Here is a 26,046-nt window from a genome sequence, read left to right on the forward strand (position 1 = left end):
AGTCATGCATGCGTTATATAAATAATTAGGTGAATATCAAATGAAAGAATTGAAGCATAATTTTCATTCTGTTCATTTGATGAAGAAAAATTATGATTCTAATGGCAAAATTACACTTAATTCCGGTGTTCCTCTTTAATTGGACGCACTGTACTTTACATTTTCCTTCCTGAATAATTAAAGACCATTAACATTTTTATTTTAGATTTGTTATAGGTCAGTAGGTAGTGGATTATTTTATTGTTTATTGAAATGAGCCATTATTTTTCACTATTTTCCTTTGTTGAAAAGTACGTATATAATAAAAACAAACAATGAAAGAACAAATAATGACAGACGCGTCCGTCTAGTAATGTACATAATGTCTAAAATATTACGTCTAAATAATAAACTATGAAGCTGTAGGTGCCATTCGAATATTAGTTGTTTCATCAATTTATTCGGAGACCGTTCTTCTACTTAAAAAAAAAGGATTCGAATATCCTTTTACCTTCAAATTAAATCGAAATTTAAATGAATATGACATATTACCTAATTCGCTCACAATAACGGTAACCTGTATGTTCTCTTCCTTTAAGGCTGTGCTTGACGCTGAACGCAATATAATTTGAATTGATAAAGCAATCACAGACAAATAACATATTGATAATTTGATCGAAATTACAGGGAATAACAAAATTGTAATATATTTGGTGAAACAGCTCAGTACATGTCTTCAAGAATGTGCAATGACCATGATGAGGACGTTTATGATGTAATTTCACTTTTTCGTATTAAATTGAATTAATTGAAAACCGTGAACGAACAAAATATTTTATTTTGCAACACTGGTTTAATAATGTAAGTTAAATATTTTTGCAACTAATTTCGTTAAATGGGAGACATATTTTCATTTTCAATTTCGAAATGTTAGGATAACATGACATAACAAACGAAATCTTAGAACTGAAATCATCAGAACAACCATTGCATACTGTATTCATGGCAGCGTATTTGACTGTTTTTTTGCAAAATAGTGCTAATTTTTTCAAACTCAATGATTTAATTTTATATCAGATTTTGCTGGAATTTACAGTTATTGCCTAGTGAATTTTACTTCATCTAGATACAATCATTTTCACCCCGTGTACCCTTTAAACTGCATGGACATAATATTTACACTGGCAAAGGCATAGAGTAGATGAGACAAAGGTAGAAAGGATGGTATCTTCATAATTTCCAGCTGATATAGAAATATGAATATAAATATATTAAAAAACATCAGCAATTCCTAAGAAGGCATTATAATATGGTAATATAATAATTATAATATAATGGTCAAATAAATAATAATAATAATAATAATAATACACGCCGAAAATCTATTATTTTTTTCGAGATTAATATGACCTTAGATGTCTTTTTCATTGTATTTTTACAGATTTCGAATGCATAAAACCTGGTTCACCATGCGAGTTAATGAATGATGCATCTACATGTACATGTAACACCGACCAGGTTTTTTTTTAAAGAAAATAGGCAAATTAACAGCCTTTGATTAGATAAACATTAACATGATTAAGAATAATCATATTTCCATTCATAGTTATTAGAGCTAAATACTGTGATTTTCATAACATTATGTGATCGACGAGGAGTAATTACGAATAAGTGGATGATCCAGGTTTGTTCGTTTAGCCGAATGTAGAACAGAGTTCAATGGTTCAATTAGACCCTTGTTTGATGACGTATTTTTTTTTCAACATTATGTCACTTTTATTCCAGATTAAGCGTCTTGATATTAAGTACATTGATCCCAGTCAACGTCAGTCCGCATCACGTGATCTTGCTCAGTTCATTTGTAAGATGCCTCATCTCAGGGAACTTCGTCTCGATGATGGACACCACAGTCCCTCATTTCATGACGAGTTCTATTCAATGTTATCATCCTTAGCATCGTGTGCAAAGGTATCTTTTCAGTTTCTTATTTTCGTTTTCTTTACGTTTCAAAGCATTTTCTTCCAATTAGTGCAATATGAAGTGATGAGGATATTCACTTTCTTAAACAAAAATTTGTATAATGTTATATACCAGAGGAATGATATATCATTATAGTTTGAATATTGTGTATAGGCATAAAGCGCTTGACCCTATTTGTATTATTTTATTATTTCGTTGAACATTCTTAATTATTATCATAATTTCATTATAATCCGTTACTTATTCCAGGGAACCGAGATGAGCAGACATTGCTTCAAAGTGGATTCCCTTTTCTTTTACGTCTTTTATATTTTACTTAAGTTTGTATTGTAATTTGTGTTTGAATAAGAAGAGAAGAAGAATAAATTGAAGCATAATTATCAATCAATCATGATGATCTTGATTTTACCTTTTTACAGTCACAGACCCCAGCCCACAAGAATAAAGTGCTTTCCTTCCCTAGCCTGAGCAGCATTCAACGTTAGCCTATAAATTTCTGCTGTTTTGGTGGGGAAAAGAAATGCTTGTGTTTTCAACCATCCGTCGAATAGCTAGAAATCAAGCATGTTTTCATCCAACTTTTTATTAACCTTTGCGTCGATCATATTTTACGCTTTTGGTCTCATATTGAAGAGGAAAAAAATTATAATGGGGTATGATTTTTTTTTTAAATAGATAGCAGTAAGATGCCAGAAAAACTCACTCAAAATCGCAATCTTCTCGTGCAAATTAAAGATTGATAGCACCATTTTCCATTGTTTTAACTCAGTCATGCATGCGTTATATAAATAATTAGGTGAATATCAAATGAAAGAATTGAAGCATAATTATCATTCCGTTCATTTGATGAAGAAAATTTATGATTCTAATGGCAAAATTACAATTAATTCCGGTGTCCCTCTTTTCGGTGACGCACTCTACTTTATATGTTCCTTCCTGAATAATAAAATACCATAACAATGAACCTGTAGGTGCCATTCGAATATTAATTGTTTCATCAAATATATTCGGAGGCTGTTTCTTTAAATTTGAAACAAGCAATTTGAATACCCTTGTACCTTCAAATTTAATCGAACTTAAATAAATATGACATATTACCTAACTGGCTCACAATACAGGTAACGTAATAACATGAATGTTCTATTCCATTTTATAAGGCCGTGCATCACACTGAACGCAATACTTCGAATCGATAAAGCAAACTCAGACAAATAACATATTGATAATTTGATCGAAATTACAGGGAATAACAAAGAGTGTCTTATATTTGGTAAAAGAAACAGCTCAATACATGTCTTCATGAATATGCAATGACCATGATGAGGACGCTTATGAAGTTATTTCACTTGTGTTTTTTTATTGTATTAAATTATATTGATTCAAGTATTGTCAACCGTTGATAAACAAAATACTTTTTACAACACTGGTGTAATGTGTAAGATAAACATTTGTTTGCAACCAATTTCATTACAAGGAGACATATCCACATTTTTGTCAATTTCGAAATGTTAGGATATCATGTCATAACAAACAAAAACTTAGAACTAAAATCATCAGAACAACTATTGTATACTGTATTCATGGCAGCGTATTTGACTGTTTTCGCAAAATAATGTTATTTTTTGACATTCAATAATTTAATTATACATCAGTTCTCGCTGAAATTTACCGCTTTTGGTCAGTAAATTTCACGTTATCTAGATATGATTATTTTTTACCCGGGGTACCCTTTAAACTGCTTGAGAATACATTCACACTGGCAAAGGCATATAATATGAGACACGGGTAGAAAGGATGGTACCCTAACGATTGCCAGCTGATATAGAACTATGCATATAGATATATGCAAAAAATATCAATTTATAAAAAGGCATGATATAGGCCGAAAAATCCATTATTCTTTCGAGATAAATATGACCTTAGATGACTTTTTCATAGTCTTTTTTTTCAGATTTCGAATATTTTGTATAAAGAATGCAAAACTCCCGAATCACCATGCTGATTTAATAAATGACGCCTCTACATGTAACCACCGACCATAATTTTCATTTAAGAAAAAAAGGGCAAATGATTAGCCTTTGATTAGATAAACAATAACATGATTAAGAATAATTTTCTTTTCATTCTTAGTTGTTATAGAAAATTACTGTGATTTTCATAACATTATGTGATCGAAGAGGATTAATTTCCAATGATTCGATGATCAAGGTTTGCTCATTTAACCGAATGTAGAATAAAGTTAATTTGCTCAATCAGACCCTTCTTTGATGTATTTTTTTATTTAAACATTATGTCACTACTATTCCAGATTGAGCGTCTCGATATCAAAAACATTGATCTCACACAACGTCAGTCCGCATCACGTGATCTCGCTCAGTTCATTTGTAAGCTGCCTCATATCAGGGGACTTTACCTCGGTAATCAACTCTACAGTTCTTCATTTCATGACGAGTTCTATTCAACGGTATCATCCTTAGCATCGTCTGCAAAGGTATCTTTTCAGTTTCATATTTTCGTTTTTTTCATGTTTCAAAGCATTTTATTCCAATTAGTGCAATATGAAGTGATGATGATATTCACTTTCTTAAACAAAAATATGTCTAATGTTATATACCAGAGGAATGATATATCATTATAGATTGAACATTGCGTATAGGAATAAAGCGCTTGGCCCAATCTGTATTATTTTATTATTCCGTTGAACATTCTTGATTATTATCATAATTTCATTATAATCCGTTATTTATTTCCAGGGAACCGAGATGAGCAGACATTGCTTCAAAGTGGATTTCTTTGTCTTTTACGTCTTTCATATATTTTATTTAAGTTTGTATTGTAATTTGTGTTTGAATTGAAAGAGAAAAAGAATAAATTGAAGCATAATTATCATTCCGTTCATTTCAAGAAGAAAACTTATGATTCTAATGGCAAAATTACACTTAATTCCGGTGTCCCTCTTTAATTGGACGCACTGTACTTTATATTTTCCTTCCTAAATAATTAAAGACCATTAATATTTTATTTTAGATTTGTTATAGGTCAGTAGGTAGTGCTTTATTTGATAGTTTATTGAAATGAACCATTACTTGTTACTCTTTTCCCCTGTTGATATTAAATACGTAAATAATAGAAACAAACGATGATAGAACAAATAACGACAGACGCGTCAGTCTAGTAATGTACATAATGTCTAAAATATTACGTTCAAATATTAAACTATGAACCTGGAGGTGCCATTCGAATATTAATTGTTTCATCAAATATATTCGGAGGCTGTTTCTTTAAATTTAAAACAAGCAATTTGAATACCCTTGTACCTTCAAATTTAATCGAATTTAAATAAATATGACATATAACCTAACTGGCTCACAATACGGGTAATATAATAACATGTATGTTCTATTCCATTTTATAAGGCCGTGCTTCACGCTGAACGCAATACTTCGAATCGATAAAGCAAACTCAGACAAATAACATATTGATAATTTGATCGAAATTACAGGGAATAACAAGGAGTGTCTTATGTTTGGTGACAGAAACAGCTCAATACATGTCTTCATGAATATGCAATGACCATGATGAGGACGCTTATGAAGTTATTTCACTTATTATGCTTTTTTATTGTATTAAATTATATTGATTCAAGTATTGTCAACCGTTGATAAACAAAATACTTTTAACAACACTGGTGTAATGTGTAAGATAAACATTCTTTTTGCAATCAATTTCATTACAAGGAGACATATCCACATTTTTTCAATTTCGAAATGTTAGGATATCATGTCATAACAAACAAAAACTGAGAACTGAAATCATCAGAACAACTATTGTATACTGTATTCATGGCAGCGTATTTGACTGTTTTCGCAACATAATGCTATTTTTTGACATTCAATAATTTAATTATACATCAGTTCTTGCTGAAATTTACCGCTTTTGGTCAGTAAATTTCACGTTATCAAGATATAATTATTTTCTACCCGGGGTACCCATTAAACTGCTTGAGAATACATTCACACTGGCAAAGGCATATAAAATAAGACAAGGGTAGAAAGGATGGTACCCTAACAATTGCCAGCTGATATAGAACTATGCATATAGATATAATAAAAAAAATATCAATTTATAAAAACGAATGATATGGGCCGAAAAATCCATTATTCTTTCGAGATAAATATGACCTTAGATGACTTTTTCATATGTTTTTTTTAGATTTCGAATATTTTGTATAAAGAATGCAAAACACCCGAATCACCATGCGGATTTAATAAATGACGCAGCTACATGTAACCACCGACCATAATTTTCATTTAAGAAAAAAGGCAAATTGTTAGCCTTTGATTAGATAAACAATAACATGATTAAGAATAATTTTTCTTTTCATTTTTAGTTGTTAGAGAAAATTACAGTAACTGTGATTTTCAAAACATTATGTGATCGACGAAGATTAATTTCCAGTGATTCGATGATCAAGGTTTGCTCATTTAACCGAATGTAGAATAGAGTTAATTTGCTCAATTAGACCCTTGTTTGATGTATTTTTTTATTTAAACGTTATGTCACTACTATTCCAGATTGAGCGTCTTGATATCAATTACATTGATCTCGGTCAACGTCAGTCTGCATCACGTGATCTCGCTCAGTTCATTTGTAAGATGCCTCATCTCAGGGAACTTTGTCTCGATGAAGAAATCTTCCTCTACAGATACTCATTTCATGACGAGTTCTATTCAATGTTATCATCCTTAGCATCGTGTGCAAAGGTATCTTTTCAGTTTCTTATTTTCGTTTTTCTTTACGTTTCAAACCATTTTCTTCCAATAAGGGCAATATGAAGTGATGAGGATATTCACTTTCTTAAACAAAAATTTGTCTAATGTTATATACCAGAGGAATGATATATCATTATAGTTTGAAAATTGTGTATAGGCATAAAGCGCATGGCCCAATTTGTATTATTTTATTATTCCGTTGAACATTCTTAATTATTATCATAATTTCATTATAATCCGTCATTTATTCCAGGGAACCGAGATGAGCAGACATTGCTTCAAAGTGGATTCCCTTTTCTTTTACGTCTTTTATATTTTACTTAAATTTGTATTGTAATTTGTGTTTGAATTGGAAGAGAAGAAGAATAAATTCAGTCAATCTATCAATCAATCATGATGATCTTGATTTTACATTTTTATAGTCACAGACTCCAGCCTGCAAGAATAAAGTGCTTTCCTTCCCTAGCATGAGCAGCATTCAACGTTAGGCTATAAATTTCTTGCTGTTTTGGTGGGGGAAAGAAATGCTTTTTTTCAACCATCCGTCGAATAGCTAGAAATCAAGCATGTTTTCATCCAACTTTTTATTAACCTTTGCGTCGATCATATTTTACGCTTTTGGTCTCATATTGAAGAGGAAAAAAATTATAATGGGGTATGATTTTTTTTCAAATAGATAGCAGTAAAATGCCAGAAAAAACTCACTCAAAATCGCAATCTTCTCGTGCAAATTAAAGATTGATAGCACCATTTCCCATTTATTTTAACTCAGTCATGCATGCGTTATATAAATAATTAGGTGAATGTCAAATGAAAAAATTGAAGCATAATTATCATTCAGTTCATTTCATGAAGAATATTTATGATTCTAATGGCAAAATTACAATTAATTCCGGTGTCCCTCTTTGTGGTGACGCACTGTACTTTATATGTTCCTTCCTGAATAATAAAAGACCATTAATATTTTATTTTAGATTTGTCATAGGCAAGTAGGTAGTGGTTTATATTATTGTTGATTGAAATGAACCATTATTTATCAATCTTTTCCCTTGCTGACAAGTACGCGTCCGTCTAGTAATGTACATAATGTCAAAAATATTACGTTCAAATAATAAACGATGAACCTGGAGGTGCCATTCGAATATTAATTGTTTCATCAAATATATTTGGAGGCTGTTTCTTTAAATTCAAAACAAGCAATTTGAATACCCTTGTTCCTTCAAATTTAATCCAATTTAAATAAATATGACATATTACCTAACTGGCTCACAATACGGGTATTATAATAACATGTATGTTCTATTCCATCTTATAAGGCCGTGCTTCACGCTGAACGCAATACTTCGAATCGATAAAGCAAACTCAGACAAATAAAATATTGATAATTTGATCGAAATTACAGGGAATAACAAAGAGTGTTTTATATTTGGTTAAAGAAACAGCTCAATACATGTCTTCATGAATATGCAATGACCATGACGAGGACGTTTATGAAGTTATTTCACTTATTATGCTTTTTTATTGTATTAAATTATATTGATTCAAGTATTGTCAACCGTTGATAAACAAAATACTTTTTACAACACTGGTGTAATGTGTAAGATAAACATTTTTTTTTGCAACCAATTTCATTACAAGGAGACATATCCACATTTTTTCAATTTCGAAATGTTAGGATATCATGTCATAACAAACAAAAATGAAAACTGAAATCATCATAATAATTAATTTAATTATACATCAGTTCTTGCTGAAATTTACCGCTTTTGGTCAGTAAATTTCACGTTATCTAGACATAATTATTGTCTACCTGGGGTACCCTTTAAACTGCTTGAGAATACATACATACATACATACAAAGGCATATTAGATGAGACAAGGATAGAAAGGATGGTACCCTAGCGATTGCCAGCTGATATAGAACTATTTATGTACATATATACAAAAATATCAATTGATAAAAAGGCATGATATGGGCCGAAAAATCCATTATTCTTTCGAGATAAATATGATCTTGGATGACTTTTTCATAGTCTTTTTTTATACAGATCTCGAATATTTTGTATAAAGAATGCAAAACACCCGAATAACCATGCGGATTTAATAAATGACGCATCTACATGTAACCACGGACCATATTTTTCTTTTAAGAAAATAGGGCAAATTATTAGCCTTTGATTAGATAAACAATGACATGATTAAGAATTTTTTTTTTTTTCATTCTTAGTTGTGAGAGAAAATTACTGTGATTTTCGTAACATTATGTGATCGAAGAAGATTAATTTCTAATGATTAGATGATCAAGGTTTGCTCATTAAACCGAATGTAGAATAGAGTTAATTTGCTCAATCAGACCCTTGTTTGATGTATTTTTTTATTTAAACATTATGTCACTACTATTCCAGATTGAGCGTCTTGATATCAATTACATTGATCTCGGTCAACGTCAGTTCTAATTCAGTCATGCATGCGTTATATAAATAATTAGGTGAATATCAAATGAAATAATTGAAGCATAATTATCATTTCGTTCATTTGATGAAGAAAATTAATGATTCTATTTGCAATATTACAATTAATTCCGGTGTCCCTTTTTCGGTGACGCACTGTACTTTATATGTTCCTTCCTGAATAATTAAAGACCATAACAAGTTTTATGTAAGATTTGTCATAGGCAAGTAGGTAGTGGTTTACTTTATTGTTTATTGAAATGAGCCATTATTTATCACTCTTTCCCCTTGCTGACAAGTACGCGTCCGTCTAGTAATGTACATAATATCTAAAATATTATGTTCAAATAATAAACGATGAACCTGTAGGTGCCATTCGAATATTAATTGTTTCATCTAATATATTTGGAGGCTGTTTCTTTAAATTCAAAACAAGCAATTTGAATACCCTTGTTCCTTCAAATTTAATCCAATTTAAATAAATATGACATATTACCTAACTGGCTCACAATACGGGTATTATAATAACATGTATGTTCTATTCCATCTTATAAGGCCGTGCTTCACGCTGAACGCAATACTTCGAATCGATAAAGCAAACTCAGACAAATAAAATATTGATAATTTGATCGAAATTACAGGGAATAACAAAGAGTGTTTTATATTTGGTGAAAGAAACAGCTCAATACATGTCTTCATGAATATGCAATGACCATGACGAGGACGTTTATGAAGTTATTTCACTTATTATGCTTTTTTATTGTATTAAATTATATTGATTCAAGTATTGTCAACCGTTGATAAACAAAATACTTTTTACAACACTGGTGTAATGTGTAAGATAAACATTTTTTTTTGCAACCAATTTCATTACAAGGAGACATATCCACATTTTTTCAATTTCGAAATGTTAGGATATCATGTCATAACAAACAAAAATGAAAACTGAAATCATCATAATAATTAATTTAATTATACATCAGTTCTTGCTGAAATTTACCGCTTTTGGTCAGTAAATTTCACGTTATCTAGACATAATTATTGTCTACCTGGGGTACCCTTTAAACTGCTTGAGAATACATACATACATACATACAAAGGCATATTAGATGAGACAAGGATAGAAAGGATGGTACCCTAGCGATTGCCAGCTGATATAGAACTATTTATGTACATATATACAAAAATATCAATTGATAAAAAGGCATGATATGGGCCGAAAAATCCATTATTCTTTCGAGATAAATATGATCTTGGATGACTTTTTCATAGTCTTTTTTTATACAGATCTCGAATATTTTGTATAAAGAATGCAAAACACCCGAATAACCATGCGGATTTAATAAATGACGCATCTACATGTAACCACGGACCATATTTTTCTTTTAAGAAAATAGGGCAAATTATTAGCCTTTGATTAGATAAACAATGACATGATTAAGAATTTTTTTTTTTTTCATTCTTAGTTGTGAGAGAAAATTACTGTGATTTTCGTAACATTATGTGATCGAAGAAGATTAATTTCTAATGATTAGATGATCAAGGTTTGCTCATTAAACCGAATGTAGAATAGAGTTAATTTGCTCAATCAGACCCTTGTTTGATGTATTTTTTTATTTAAACATTATGTCACTACTATTCCAGATTGAGCGTCTTGATATCAATTACATTGATCTCGGTCAACGTCAGTTCTAATTCAGTCATGCATGCGTTATATAAATAATTAGGTGAATATCAAATGAAATAATTGAAGCATAATTATCATTTCGTTCATTTGATGAAGAAAATTAATGATTCTATTTGCAATATTACAATTAATTCCGGTGTCCCTTTTTCGGTGACGCACTGTACTTTATATGTTCCTTCCTGAATAATTAAAGACCATAACAAGTTTTATGTAAGATTTGTCATAGGCAAGTAGGTAGTGGTTTACTTTATTGTTTATTGAAATGAGCCATTATTTATCACTCTTTCCCCTTGCTGACAAGTACGCGTCCGTCTAGTAATGTACATAATATCTAAAATATTATGTTCAAATAATAAACGATGAACCTGTAGGTGCCATTCGAATATTAATTGTTTCATCTAATATATTTGGAGGCTGTTTCTTTGAATTTAAAACAAGCAATTTGAATACCCTTGTGCCTTGAAATTTAATCCAATTTAAATAAATATGACATATTACCTAACTGGCTCACAATACGGGTAATATAATAACATGTATGTTCTATTCCATCTTATAAGGCCGTGCTTCACGCTGAACGCAATACTTCGAATCGATAAAGCAAACTCAGACAAATAACATATTGATAATTTGATCGAAATTACAGGGAATAACAAAGAGTGTTTTATATTTGGTGAAAGAAACAGCTCAATACATGTCTTCATGAATATGCAATGACCATGATGAGGACGCTTATGAAGTTATTTCACTTATTATGCTTTTTTATTGTATTAAATTATATTGATTCAAGTATTGTCAACCGTTGATAAACAAAATACTTTTTACAACACTGGTGTAATGTGTAAGATAAACATTTTTTTGCAACCAATTTCATTACAAGGAGACATATCCACATTTTTTCAATTTCGAAATGTTAGGATATCATGTCATAACAAACAAAAACTGAGAACTGAAATCATCAGAACAACTATTGTATACTGTATTCATGGCAGCGTATTCGACTGTTTTCGCAAAATAATGTTATTTTTTGACATTCAATAATTTAATTATACATCAGTTCTTGCTGAAATTTACCGCTTTTGGTCAGTAAATTTCACGTTATCTAGATATAATTATTTTTTACCCGGGGTACCCTTTAAACTGCTTGAGAATACATTCACACTGGCAAAGGCATATAAGATGAGACAAGGGTCGAAAGGATGGTACCCTAAAGATTGCCAGCTGATATAGAACTATGCATATAGATATATACAAAAAAAATCAATCTATAAAAGGCATGATATGGGCCGAAAATTCATTATTCTTTGGAGATAAATATGACCTAAGATGACTTTTTCATAGTCTTTTTTTTCAGATTTCGAATATTTTGTATAAAGAATGCAAGACACCCGAATCACCATGCGGATTTAATAAATGACGCATCTACATGTAACCACCGACCATATTTTTCATTTAAGAAAATAGGGCAAATTATTAGCCTTTGATTAGATAAACAATAACATGATTGAGAATAATTTTCTTTTCAATCTTAGTTGTTAGAGAAAATTACTGTGATTTTCATAACATTAAGTGATCAACGAAGATTAATTTCCAATGATTCGATGATCAAGGTTTGCTCATTTAACCGAATGAAGAATAGAGTTAATTTGCTCAATCAGACCCATGTTTGATGTATTTTTTTATTTCAACATTCTGTCACTACTATTCCAGATTGAGCGTCTTGATATCAATTGCATTTATCTCGGTCAACATCAGTCCGCATCACGTGATCTCGCTCAGTTCATTTGTAAGATGCCTCATCTCAGGAAACTTTACCTCGGTAATCAACACTACAGTCCCTCATTTCATGACGAGTTCTATTCAACGTTATCATCCTTAGCATCGTCTGCAAAGGTATCTTTTCAGTTTCTTATTTTCGTTTTCTTCATGTTTCAAAGCATTTTCTTCCAATTAGTGCAATATGAAGTGATAAGGATATTCACTTTCTTAAACAAAAAATTGTATAATGTTATATACCAGAGGAATGATATATCATTATAGTTTGAACATTGTGTATAGGCATAAAGCGCTTGGCCCAATTTGTATTATTTTATTATTCCGTTGATCATTCTTAATTATTATCATAATTTCATTATAATCCGTTATTTATTCCAGGGAACCGAGGTGAGCAGACATTGCTTCGAAGTGGATTCCCTTTTCTTTTACGTCTTTTATATTTTACTTAAGTTTGTATTGTAATTTGTGTTTGAATTGGAAGAGAAGAAGAATAAATTCAGTCAATCTATCAATCAATCATGATGATCTTGATTTCACCTTTTTATAGTCACAGACTCCAGCCTGCAGGAATAAAGTGCTTATCTTCCCTAGCCTGAGCAGCATTCAACGTTAGCCTTAAAATTTCTGCTGTTTTGGTGGGGGAAAGAAATGCTTGTTTTTTCAACCATCCGTCGAATAGCTAGAAATCAAGCATGTTTTCATTCAACTTTTTATTAACCTTTGCGTCGATCATATTTTACGCTTTTGGTTTCATATTGAAGAGGAACAAAATTAGAATGGGGTATGATTTTTTTTTCAAATAGATAGCAGTAAGATGCCAGAAAAACTCACTCAAAATCGCAATCTTCTCGTGCAAATTAAAGATTGATAGCACCATTTCCCATTGTTCTAACTCAGTCATGCATGCGTTATATAAATATCTAGGTGAATATCAAATGAAAGAATTGAAGCATAATTATCATTCCGTTCATTTCATGAAGAAAATTTATGATTCTAATGGCAAAATTACAATTAATTCCGGTGTCCCTCTTTGTGGTGACGCACTGTACTTTATATGTTCCTTCCTGAAAAATAAAATACCATTCAATTTTTATTTTAGATTTGTCATAGGTCAGTAGGTAGTGGTTTATTTTATTGTTTATTGAAATGAGCCATTATTTATCACTCGTTTCCCTTGCTGACAAGTACGCGTCCGTCTAGTAATGTACATAATATCTAAAATATTACGTTTAAATAATAAACTATGAACCTATAGGTGCCATTTGAATATTAATTGTTTCATCAAATATTTTTGGAGGCTGTTTCTTTGAATTAAAAACAAGCAATTTGAATGCCCTTGTACCTTCAAATTTAATCGAATTTAAATAAATATGACATATTACCTAACTGGCTCACAAAACGGGTAATATAATAACATGTTTGTTCTATTCCATTTTATAAGGCCGTGCTTCACGCTGAACGCAATACTTCGAATCGATAAAGCAAACTCAGACAAATAACATATTGATAATTTGATCGAAATTACAGGGAATAACAAAGAGTGTTTTATATTTGGTGAAAGAAACAGCTCAATACATGTCTTCATGAATATGCAATGACCATGATGAGGACGCTTATGAAGTTATTTCACTTATGCTTTTTTATTGTATTAAATTATATTGATTCAAGTATTGTCAACCGTTGATAAACAAAATACTTTTTACAACACTGGTGTAATGTGTAAGATAAACATTTTTTTGCAACAAATTTCATTACAAGGAGACATATCCACATTTTTTCAATTTCGAAATGATAGGATATCATGTCATAACAAACAAAAACTGAGAACTGAAATCATCAGAACAACTATTGTATACTGTATTCATGGCAGCGTATTTAACTGTTTTCGCAAAATAATTTTATTTTTTGACATTCAATAATTTGATTATACATCAGTTCTTGCTGAAATTTACCGCTTTTGGTCAGTAAATTTCACGTTATCTAGATATAATTATTTTCTACCCGGGGTACCCTTTAAACTGCTTGAGAATACATTCACACTGGCAAAGGCATATAAGATGAGACAAGGGTCGAAAGGATGGTACCCTAAAGATTGCCAGCTGATATAGAACTATGCATATATATATATACAAAAAAATATCAATTTATAAAAAGGCATGATATGGGCCGAAAAATCCATTATTCTTTCGAGATAAATATGACCTTAGATTAATTTTTCATAGTCTTTTTTTTTCAGATTTCGAATATTTTGTATAAAGAATGCAAAACACCCGAATCACCATGCGGATTTAATTAATGACGCATCTACATGTAACCACCGACCATAATTTTCATTTAAGAAAAAAAGGGCAAATTGTTAGCCTTTGATTAGATAAACAATAACATGATTAAGAATAATTTTCCTTTCATTCTTAATTGTTAGAGAAAATTACTGCGATTTTCATAACATTATGTGATCGACGAAGATTAATTTCCAATGATTCAATGATCAAGGTCTGCTCATTTAACCGAATGTAGAATAGAGTTAATTGGCTCAATCAGACCCTTGTTTGATGTATTTTTTTATTTCAACATTCTGTCACTACTATTCCAGATTGAGCGTCTTGATATCAATTACATTGATCTCGGTCAACGTCAGTCCGCATCACGTGATCTCGCTCAGTTCATTTGTAAGATGCCTCATCTCAGGGAACTTTACCTCGGTAATCAACACTACAGTCCCCCATTTCATGACGAGTTCTATTCAACGGTATCATCCTTAGCATCGTCTGCAAAGGTATCTTTTCAGGTTCTTATTTTCGTTTTCTTCATGTTTCATAGCATTTTCTTCCAATTAGTGCAGTATGAAATGATAAGGACATTCACTTTCTTAAACTGAAATTTGTCTAATGTTGTATACCGGAGGAATGATATATTATTATATAACGAACATGGTGCATAGGCATGAAGAGTTTGGCCCAATTTGTATTACTCTATAACATTCTTAATTATTATCATAATTACATTCATTTTTAAAGCTATATTTTAATCCGTTATTTATTCAGGGAACCGAGATGAACAAACTTTGCTTCAAAGCGGAATATCTTTTTGTTATGTATTTGTATTTCCCTTAAGTTTTTATTGTAATTTGTGTTAGAATTGAAATATAAGCATAATAAATTCAGTCAATTAATCAATCAATCGTGATAATATTGATTTCACCTTTATCTTAGTCATCACAGACTCCAGCCCGCTACAAAAAGGGCTTTTCTTCCCCATCCCGTGCAGCATTCAATGTCAGCCTACTGTCTGCTGTTTTGTTGGGGGAAAGAAATGCTTGTAATAAGTAGAAATCAAGCATGTTTTCATCCAACTTTTTTCTGAACCTTGCGTCGATCTTATTTTACGCGTTTGGTAAAATAATTGGAGTATGACATTTGTTTTAGAAATAGATAGCAGTAAAAGCCAGAAAAACTCACTCAAAATCGCTCGTGCAAATTAAAGATCGGTAGCACCATTTTCCATTGTTTTAACTCAGTCATGCGTGCGTTATATAAATATTGAGGTGAATATCAAATGAAGTAAATCATATCATTTCATTTATGTCCATTTCATGAAGCAAATTAATGATTCTAATGGCGCAAATTACACTTAATTCCAGTGTCCTTCTTTACTGGAACGCACTGTACTTTACATTTTCCTTCCTGAATAATTAAGGACCATTAAAATAAATTATTTATTTTAGATATGTCATAGGTATGTAGGTAGTGGTTTATATGATTGTGTATTGAAATGAACCATAATTTGTTACTCTTTCCCATGTTGACAAGTACGTATATAATATAAACAAACGATGATAAAACAAATAATGACAGACGCGTCCGTCTAGTAATGTACATAATGTCTAAGATATTACGTTCAAATATTGAACTGCGAACCTCTAGGTGCCATTCGATTATATAATCAAAACTATTCGGTTGCTGTTTCTTCTAATTTAAAACAAGCGATTTGAATATCATTGTACCTTCAAATTTTAATAAATAAGACATATTTCCTAACTGGCTCACAATAAGGGTAACCTGTGTGTTCTATTCCTTTATTAAAGCCATGTTTCATGCTGAACGCAATATAATTTGAATTGGTAAAGCAAACTCAGGCAAATAACATTGATATTTGATCGAAGTTGCATAAAATAACAAAGAGCGTATCATAATTGGTGAAACAGTTTCATACATGTCTTCATGAATATTCAGTGACCATGATGAAGACGCTTATGATGACATTTTACTTATCATTTTTGTATTGTATGAAATTACAATAATTCAAGCATTGTCAACATTGAATGAACAAAACAAGATTTTTATTACAACACTGTTGTAATGCGCAAGATTGAATTAATAGGATTTCATATCATAACAAACGAAAGCCGGGAACTAAACTCATCAGCACAACAATTGCATACTGTATTCATGGCAGCGTATTTGACTGTTTTCTTAAAATAAATTAATGCTATTTTTTTTTCATTTCAGTTACATCCGAATTTGCTGGAATTTACAGCTTTTGTTCGGTGAATTTTATTTTATCTAGATACAATTATTTTACCCCTGGGTACCCTTTTAACTTCATGGAAATATATTTACACTGGCAAAGGCATTGTATAGAGAAGATGAGTCAACGTTAGAAGGGATGGTATCTTAATATATTTCCAGCTGATATAGAAATATGAATATAAATATATACAAAAAACATCAAACATTTTTAAGAAGGCGTTACATAGGACGAAAAAATATATATATTTTTTAGATGAATGTGACCTTAGATGTCTTTTTCAATGTCTTTCTTTCAGATTTTGAATATTATGTATAAAGTATACATAACATCCGAGTCACCATGCGTATTTAATGAATGATGCATCTACATGTAACTCCGATCAGATTTGATTTTATTAAGAAAATAGGGCAAATTAACATCCTTTGATTAGATAATAATTAGTATGATTAAGAAAAAAATCTTTTCATTCATAGTTATTGGAGAAAATTTCTGTAATTTTCACAAAATTATGTGATCGACGAAGAGTAATTTCCAATAAGTCGATGATCCAAGTTTGTTCATTCAACTGAATATAGATTAGAGTTCAACGGTTTATTCAGGCCCTTGTTTGATGACGTATTTTGGTTTCTTCATCAAAGGTATACTTTTACCTTTTCATTTCTTTAAATTGTTTTTTTTTTCTTTCTAATTATTGCAGCATCAAGGGATAAGCATATTATAATGATAATCTTGGTTTCGTTTTAATCATGATAAATTTGATTTAATATTACCTTATTTTTTTTTTAGTGTGTTTTGAAAAATATATTTAGTTTACAAATTAAAAGGTGTTTTGATAAAGGCAATTTTCTTTTAAAACGTATTATACATGTAGAGCCATCAAGATGTATAAACTACACTATTTGAAATGACAAACATTAGTCCAGTCATTTATTATGTGAAAACAAAAACAAAACAAAACACAAATGTTTGATATAATGCTTTCGATGTAAAAGCCCCGATAATAATTAAAAACGATCGATGGAAAAGTACTTTGTTTTAGCGCATTATCTACATTATGCATCTAAACCGAAACTCTTTTGGAGTGAATAGCTCATTTCATTTACATGAAAATAAAAATCGTATTTTTTCTCAGGTTCATTTCTTTGCATTTAATAGTTTCATTGAAACTTCACATATACATGTACATGCATTCGTTTCTTATAAAGTTATGATGTTGTCTAGTCTTCTGCATAAGGATTAGTAATGAATGTAATTTAGACAATGACCCAAGAAGCCAAATTCGCGTCTACTGTTCAGTCAAAACTTTTATTTTTTATACTTCATATCAATTCGCCAGTAAGTTTATTTCTGTATCATAAAAACATAATGTGATAAACACATCCAGAACTGAAGTTGCTTAATAAACTCGTCCAACATTAACAATAGTCTATAGTATAGCCATCATTAATTTCAGTATGTTTTTGTGGTACTTAGATGGCGTATGAAATGAACATTCTTCGGTTTATAATTTGAATGAAAAAAGCATCGTGAGCACAGAACCCGTCTACATAATAATTATAATAATTTGCATTTATATAGCGCCATCTATCAAGACATAATCTAATCCGAGGCGCACTGTTAATTTTTATTATTATTACATCGGCTTTAGCTAGAGTTTCCTTTCAGCGCTCAGTGCGTTTAAGAAAATTAATTCTGCCGTGTATCGATTCATGTTCCTCAGTTGGGTTGGGTGCTGCTCAACGTGGATAAATTTATTGCTGAAAAAAGTTACGCCATGGCTGGGATTCGTACCCAGACCTTTTTTTTTCAAGACTAATAAATTGGGCCACAACGCTCTACATGTAAATTATAAGTACTTAAAATCCAACTATATCATTCATTGTTTCTTATTCGAATTCATTATAGTATATTATGAAAATTTATTCAATAATTAAGATATCAAATCATATGTTTTCATTGGTGCCATTATGTATACAATAAACCACTAACAGTTCTTCCAATGCTTTGAAATTAATCTATCGAAACCTTAAAACTTTGCAAGAACACTTTGATTGTTAGTAACTCAAAAAGCCCACCAAAATATTGTGCTATAACCAAACATTTGTTTCATCTGACTAAAATGACTATATATTTCACCTTATATGTTTTTACTGTGTATTTTCAGTCAATAATCAGGCCGATACTTTCAAAAATACGGAGTGTGGAATGTTAGCAGATATGAAAAAAAAAGATTTCCATTAAGATTTTCGATTATGATATCATTTTGTATTACCATGATTACAGCCATACTAGATTGGTGTGTTGTTTCTTGCATTGTATTCATGATAAATTTGATTTTTATATTCCCATTTCTGTGTACGGATTAATGCACAGTAACCTTGATTTCATCTTTATGTTACTATTACGTCAGATTGAGATTCTTTATCACAGTGAGAATCTCAGTAAACGTCCGTCTGCATCACGTGATCTCGCTCAGTTCATCTGTAAGATGAATAATCTGAAGAACCTCAAACTATACAGTCAGTATCATGATGACTTCTACTCAACAGCATCGTCAATGGCATCAACTACAAAGGTAATATATGTTAGGAGGTTTTTACACGTATAAAAAGTAGCACTTACAAGCAAACCATACAAGATCTGAATTTTGTTCATGCTCCTCATTCTGTTGCCATTAATTTGTCTAATGGGGCTATGATGCCTCATATAAAGCGAAATTGTACAAATCTATATCAATTTTTATTCTTGTATATCTTGTTTGATTCTTTCAAATATTTTTTTGGGTAATCAAGTATCACATGTCTTATTCCAATTCATTATACAGTATTATGACAATTTCATTTAACAGTTAAAATCAAATCATAATTTGGTTTCATTGGAATTCTTGAAATTAAATTAATAAATCTATTTATCAAAAGCTTAAAACCATTAAAAAAAAATCAAATGTTTATAACTCATAAACCCACCAAGTTATTGTGTTACAACTAATTATTTGTTTCATCTGATTAAAAGGACTATATATTTCACCTTAAGTTTTTATTGTGTATTTTCAGTTAATAATCGCGCCGATACTGAAAAAAAAGGAGCGTGGAATGTAAGCAGATATGCAAAACGCGACAAGTTTTAATTTTTTTTATATAATCCTCATTCTCTTGACATCAAGTTGTCTAATGAGGCTATGATAGACTGTATAAAGCGAAATTGTTCATATCTATACTGAATTGTTATTATATCAATTGTCAATTAATAGTTAATAGTAGCCATAAACCAATTGTATAAGTGTTTCGGCCATTGTTTTCATTTTCGTTAAAGAATCTAGGACAAATGAATAAGGGATTAGTGCCCCTTATTTGATTCTTGAGGTCTACCAAATGATACATGATGAACTGATGATATAAGCATAAAGCAATCAGACATATGTGTTTTTCCCCAATTATTTTAGAATCGTATCGTGTTTTGATGATAACTTTTTAGTGCAATGGAAAACTTGCAATTTCGTAGGTTTGGAAAGCAATTAATCAACCCTTTTTATGAAAGCTAAATTTCTTACCTCTGTACTGGGATCGGCATGATTTTTGTTTATAACAAAGGCAAACAAAATTATTCGCTGCTTTCAATCTATCGCTGTTTTGTTTTGCCTCTCTCTCCACGCTCGGCCCCCTCAAAATATTTGGTTCATTCAGCCACTGAATTTGATTGCAGTGATGAATGTACTAGGGTGTGGATTAGAAATGCGTTATTTCTTCTAGCCATACCGAGCCCGCATACCATTTTATTGCACTTCGAAGGGTTATATTGAATGAAAATAGAAAATTAAAAGAGCTTTCTATTTTGTTTCAAAAACCGGATGTCGAATGAGATTTTACTCAAATTTAAAAAATGGTTATGTTCACATTTTGATTGGCATGCAGATGAGGAAACTGATGAAGTCACCCATTTACAATTGTATTTTAATATATTTCTCTTCATGTGAAACAAAGATTGATCTGTCTCTAATCAAGGAAAATTGCCATTATTGTAACCTCATTGTGATTTGAGTGTTAAAACTGATTGATCCATTAACCTCGTTTGCATTACTAGTATGATCATGATAATTATGTTTCACATTACGAATCGGCCTTTATGTTTTACCCAAAGTTGTTATCTAAATTTACTTTAGGATATATAACACTTACACTTCGTGATGCAGATTAAGGTTTAACATTTATAGCAGATTTAAAAAAAATGTGGTTTTGTGCGGGGTTTTTAGCAAAATGAATTTTCCCAAAGTGTGGTGCGTGACATTTTCGTTATGGTCCTACTCTATATAAATCAAATTCTCGTTTTCTTACCTCTGCATTGAGACCTGTGAATTAGATTTGTTTAAATTTAAATTTTAATTCTAATTTTGATTTCAGGTGTTATATAATTAAACTACAATTTTGATACACTAGGGGGCATATCAGGCTCAAAACGAGATGTATATTATATTTACTTAAATTTATTTAGATGAGGAATTCGTCGGCATAGTAAAAAATTATCAGAATACAGATTAAAATCACAACATGATTTTTTTTTCATTACAAAGGCAAACAAATTTATTCGCTACTTTCAATCTATCGCTGTTTGTTTGTGTGCCTCTCTTTCTACGCTCGGTCCCCTCAAAATATTTGTTTCATTCAGCCACTGAACGACGGTACACTGATGAATGTACTAGGGTGTGGATTAAAAATGCGTTATTTCTTCCAGCCATACTGAGCCCACATACCATTTTACAGCACTTCGAAGGGTTACATTGAATGATAATAGAAAATCAAATGAGCTTTCTATTTTGTTTCCAAAACTGGATGTCAAATGAGATTTTGCTCAAATTCATAAAATAGTTACGTACACATGTTGATTATCATGCAGAAGAGGAAACCGATGAAGTCACCCACTTACAATTGTATTTTGATATATTTCTCCTCATGTAAAACAAAGTTTGATTTGTCCCTAATCAAGGTAAATTGCTATTGTTGTAACGTCATTGTGCTTTGATCTTAGAGTCTCTGTACTGTAAAAATAAAAATATTGTTTAATTAAAACGAGAAATTACGAAATGGATAGTGAATAGGAGCATCGACTATCTCGTTTGCATATCGGTATGCTACGCATAGTGTGTTTTGTGAAAATTTCATCATTTTAAATCATTTTTTTAATGAAATCATCAGTGCTATGCTATTTCTTTTATTTGTCTGACTTTATTTTCTGTGCAATTATTGGTTCGCTGTTCGTATTCATTGCAAGACATATTAGTTTATAAGTGAGTTTAGCCTTCAAATTCGAAAGCATATTCTGAATATGAGGTACAGGAAAAGTTACTAGAAATCAATCTTAATGCATTTTTTTTAGATTATGATTAAACTGACAATAATACAATCGTAGTAAAGAAAACACTTCATTAATGATTTGTTATGGATGATTTTTCATCTTTAGCGTTTTAAATCATTTCTCTCTCTCTTCATATTCTCCTCCATTGTGTAAATTATATTGTTCATGTTACATTACTTTGTGTCTAAATAATTAATCTGTTGTCTTAATTATGTATTTGCACGGCATGGACACAATTTCCATTTATTGACAATGTGTGAATAATTATACTCTCTTATACTCATGCTTATACATTCTCAGACGATGTGGATGGTGATAAATAGATATTATGTTTCCACTATTATGATGTCTTGTCATCTCTTTGGTTAACTTTGTTATTATTTTCTCATCTATTGTAGGATGACTGCAACACAAGCTATAATGTTACTGATCTGACCATCAGTGATGCGACACTAGAAGGATGGCAGGATTGTGTGTCGATGTTTGACAATGTGAAGAGGATCAACATACAGGTATGGGGTAAGATCAGATGTGACGTCATCCAGAGGATCCATCTACCAGCAGTGACAGAGCTCACCATTCAAACGCATGAGTATACGTATCGCCCGGCTTCTCTCCACGATGATCCCACCTCACTACCCAATGCTCTCCACAAGGTCTCATCTCAGCTTGTCAAGGTCACATTCACAGATCTCAACATAGGTAACAACAAGACCGAACGCATCATTCAAGCTTTCAGATCAACACCCGATCTCAAACATCTGAGGATCCTAAGGTATGATACATTTAGTACATTTTAATATTTTGTTGGTTCATGACGAGCATTTATCGGTTGATAAGTCCACAATTTTTTTTCAAGGTGTGGTTCTTTATTGTGGAGAATAGGTATTTGCTGATATTATAATAAGTACCTCTTTTGGAACTCCGTGGGCAATGTTAAACATGTATATATGAATATAGTACATCATGCATATACAGTGCATGCATAACGTAAAATAAATGATCATCATATAAAAAAGAAACTAAAATGCGTTATTCATATGTCGTGCTGCTTTTTATCATACGGAGATAAAAGCTATGATACTTTAAAAATAAAGTTAATTTTCCCCTATGGTATGTCTTTCTACAATGTGCAACGGCACTTTCTGACAATCACGTATAATCTGATATGGTTTGGATCCTACTTATTATGTTCCTACATGAATTACTGGAATGATTTATTGCCCTACATTTCAATTTACTCTGATGGGCAATGGGCATGCATGGAGTAATGCTTAATAACGATTTTATATTTTATTTAAGTTTTATTTGATTTCAATTGATATTTAAATAAATTCGTGTCGTTTCAATTTTATATATACCTGTGAAACTACAAAAAATTGACATCAATGATGTTATAAGTCCATGCTTTAAAGTAACTAGTTTTGTGTGCGCGTTTGCCGGTGATTTTACTTTGCTTTCGCCAGAGCCCACCCACTAAACACTACCCTTCCCCCCATATCACACAAAATACTTTATTCCAACGAATGCGTCGTCTCTCCACGTTAATATTATTAGACTCATACGATGTGGGACTGATGAGAGACTAGATCGTCCTAGCATTGATTCCGATGGTGAACACAAGATAACGGTGGAGATGGAACATGGCAAACCAGTTTGGGTAAGTCATAAGTCCTCATTTTATAAAACATTTCAATTTTTCAAGATTTTTAATTCAGATTTCATCTTCATTCGTATTATGATTTTTTTCCGTCTTCACCGCGTAAATGCTTTATCATGTGCGAAGGTATAATGTAAGAATTCTTAACTACTAAGTATTCTATACACATAGCAATGATAGATGGGTAGCAACTATGGTAGTAATTATGCAATGTAATTTCAATCCTTGTCTTGAGCCCGTAGTCTTTTTTGCACACAAAAAATACTTTATATTGTTCTAAATAGCTGAAATCATATGAGCAATGATATTGTTAACGCCGCCAGTTTGAACTGTTTTGAAATCAAGCTAAAGAATCAAATCCTCGAATAATTATAGAGCAAATTCCAATCGTGTGATCTCTGCCCAACTTCCTTATCCCCTCCCCTCGCCCTCCTCTCCATTCTCCTGCTTGTCAACTTCTCTTTCTCCATGTTCTCATAATAATACGTACTCTATTCCTCTTCCCGATTCCCAACATTCTTGCATCTCTCTTTCTCTGTTCCTCCTGCTATACACTATTATACAGTGAATCATTCGAATAATAGGGTTGCAGCATCCAGGATCTGACATCGAGTCTGAGGCTGATGAATCGGACGATCTAAACATTTAAAACTGAAGGACAGCTAGCAGCTAACATGAAACGAAATGGTTGTTTCGTTTCGGTAATCTTAGCGTTTAAATGATTGTAACCCTAAAGATGCTCCTACAGAATCAATATATTTCTAAACAGAGAAAAGATAACTTTCAGCACGTTATTCGTTATACTGCTTCTAAATGAAAAATTGAATTATCAGCCTGAAAATAAAATAATATATACATTTGTCGACATAAAGCTTAAAATACAAGCCAAAGAAAAACCATGATATGTAAAGTATAATATTTGCCTCTATCCCCGATTCAGTGTTTTGTACTTACTTTGGGTACCAATTCTACAATACAATTAGGGCATGTGACATTTTTGGCATTACTTTGTTTGAAAATTTATGTTGTATCATGCTCATTCATAATACACATCTCATGTCATGCTATATAATCCATGCCCGTTCTACTAGTACAGACTTGCTCGCCTCTCTAGCTCTACAGATATCTCTTTTCTGCTCCATTCCTTTCCCATCTAGTTGTCCTTCATATGAAGAGTTTAGTTGCAGAAGGGGTTAGGTCCACGTTGGACCATTCTGGGAAAAAACATGTTTTTATTCTCACTTATTGCAATATTCTTATGAGAAACTAAATTGTCATGATGTACTACCATACCATGTGAACATAAGATTGGGTATAAAAGAAATCTACCTGTCTTCAATTTTTGTCTAAATAATTCTTTAAAAATTATCATTGTGGACCTTACCCCTTTTGCAAGTAAACTGAAATGAATGCAATCTCTTTTGATTAAAAAAGTGATTTTTCTTTGCCATTTTCATTCACGTTATCATTTGAATTTCAAATTGTCTCTGGTATTCAGAGTGACTAAAGATTTAGAGGTTTAGAGACAGAAAACAATAAAAATAAAATTAAAATTTAAAAAATGGACCTAACCCCTTTTGACAAATGATTTCTTCAGAAGAGTTTAGTTGCAAAAGGGGTTAGGTCCACTCCGAGAAAATCATTTTTTTAATTCTCCCATAATGCAATATTCTTATGCGAAACTGAATTTTCATGATACCCAACCATGAGAACATACAATTGGGTATAAGAGAAATCTGCATGTCTTCATATTTTTAGACATTCTTTTCCAAAAATATTCTGTGTGGACCTAACCCCTTTTTCAACTAAACTGAAATGGACCTAACCCCTTTTGAAAAAACTGATTTTCTTTGCCATTTTATTTCA

At 31.3% G+C, this 26,046-nt stretch overlaps 1 protein-coding gene across 1 annotated transcript in view; it reads left to right on the forward strand.

Moving 5' to 3' along the window:
* LOC129258779 (uncharacterized) overlaps positions 1-25,709 on the forward strand; it is a 28,139-nt gene extending 2,430 nt beyond the window's left edge. Inside the window, exons 3-11 of the mRNA XM_064098716.1 lie at positions 1,765-1,947; positions 4,268-4,450; positions 6,534-6,722; positions 12,576-12,758; positions 15,235-15,417; positions 19,582-19,746; positions 22,919-23,295; positions 24,078-24,180; positions 24,746-25,709. Of these exons, the coding sequence (XP_063954786.1) occupies positions 1,765-1,947; positions 4,268-4,450; positions 6,534-6,722; positions 12,576-12,758; positions 15,235-15,417; positions 19,582-19,746; positions 22,919-23,295; positions 24,078-24,180; positions 24,746-24,748 (1,569 nt within the window). The 3' untranslated portion in view covers positions 24,749-25,709. The remainder of the gene's footprint in view (positions 1-1,764; positions 1,948-4,267; positions 4,451-6,533; positions 6,723-12,575; positions 12,759-15,234; positions 15,418-19,581; positions 19,747-22,918; positions 23,296-24,077; positions 24,181-24,745) is intronic.
* The last annotated feature ends 337 nt before the right edge of the window (positions 25,710-26,046 follow it).

The sequence above is a fragment of the Lytechinus pictus genome, chromosome 4 (assembly GCF_037042905.1).
Source record: "Lytechinus pictus isolate F3 Inbred chromosome 4, Lp3.0, whole genome shotgun sequence".
Classification (NCBI taxonomy): Eukaryota; Metazoa; Echinodermata; class Echinoidea; order Temnopleuroida; family Toxopneustidae; genus Lytechinus; species Lytechinus pictus.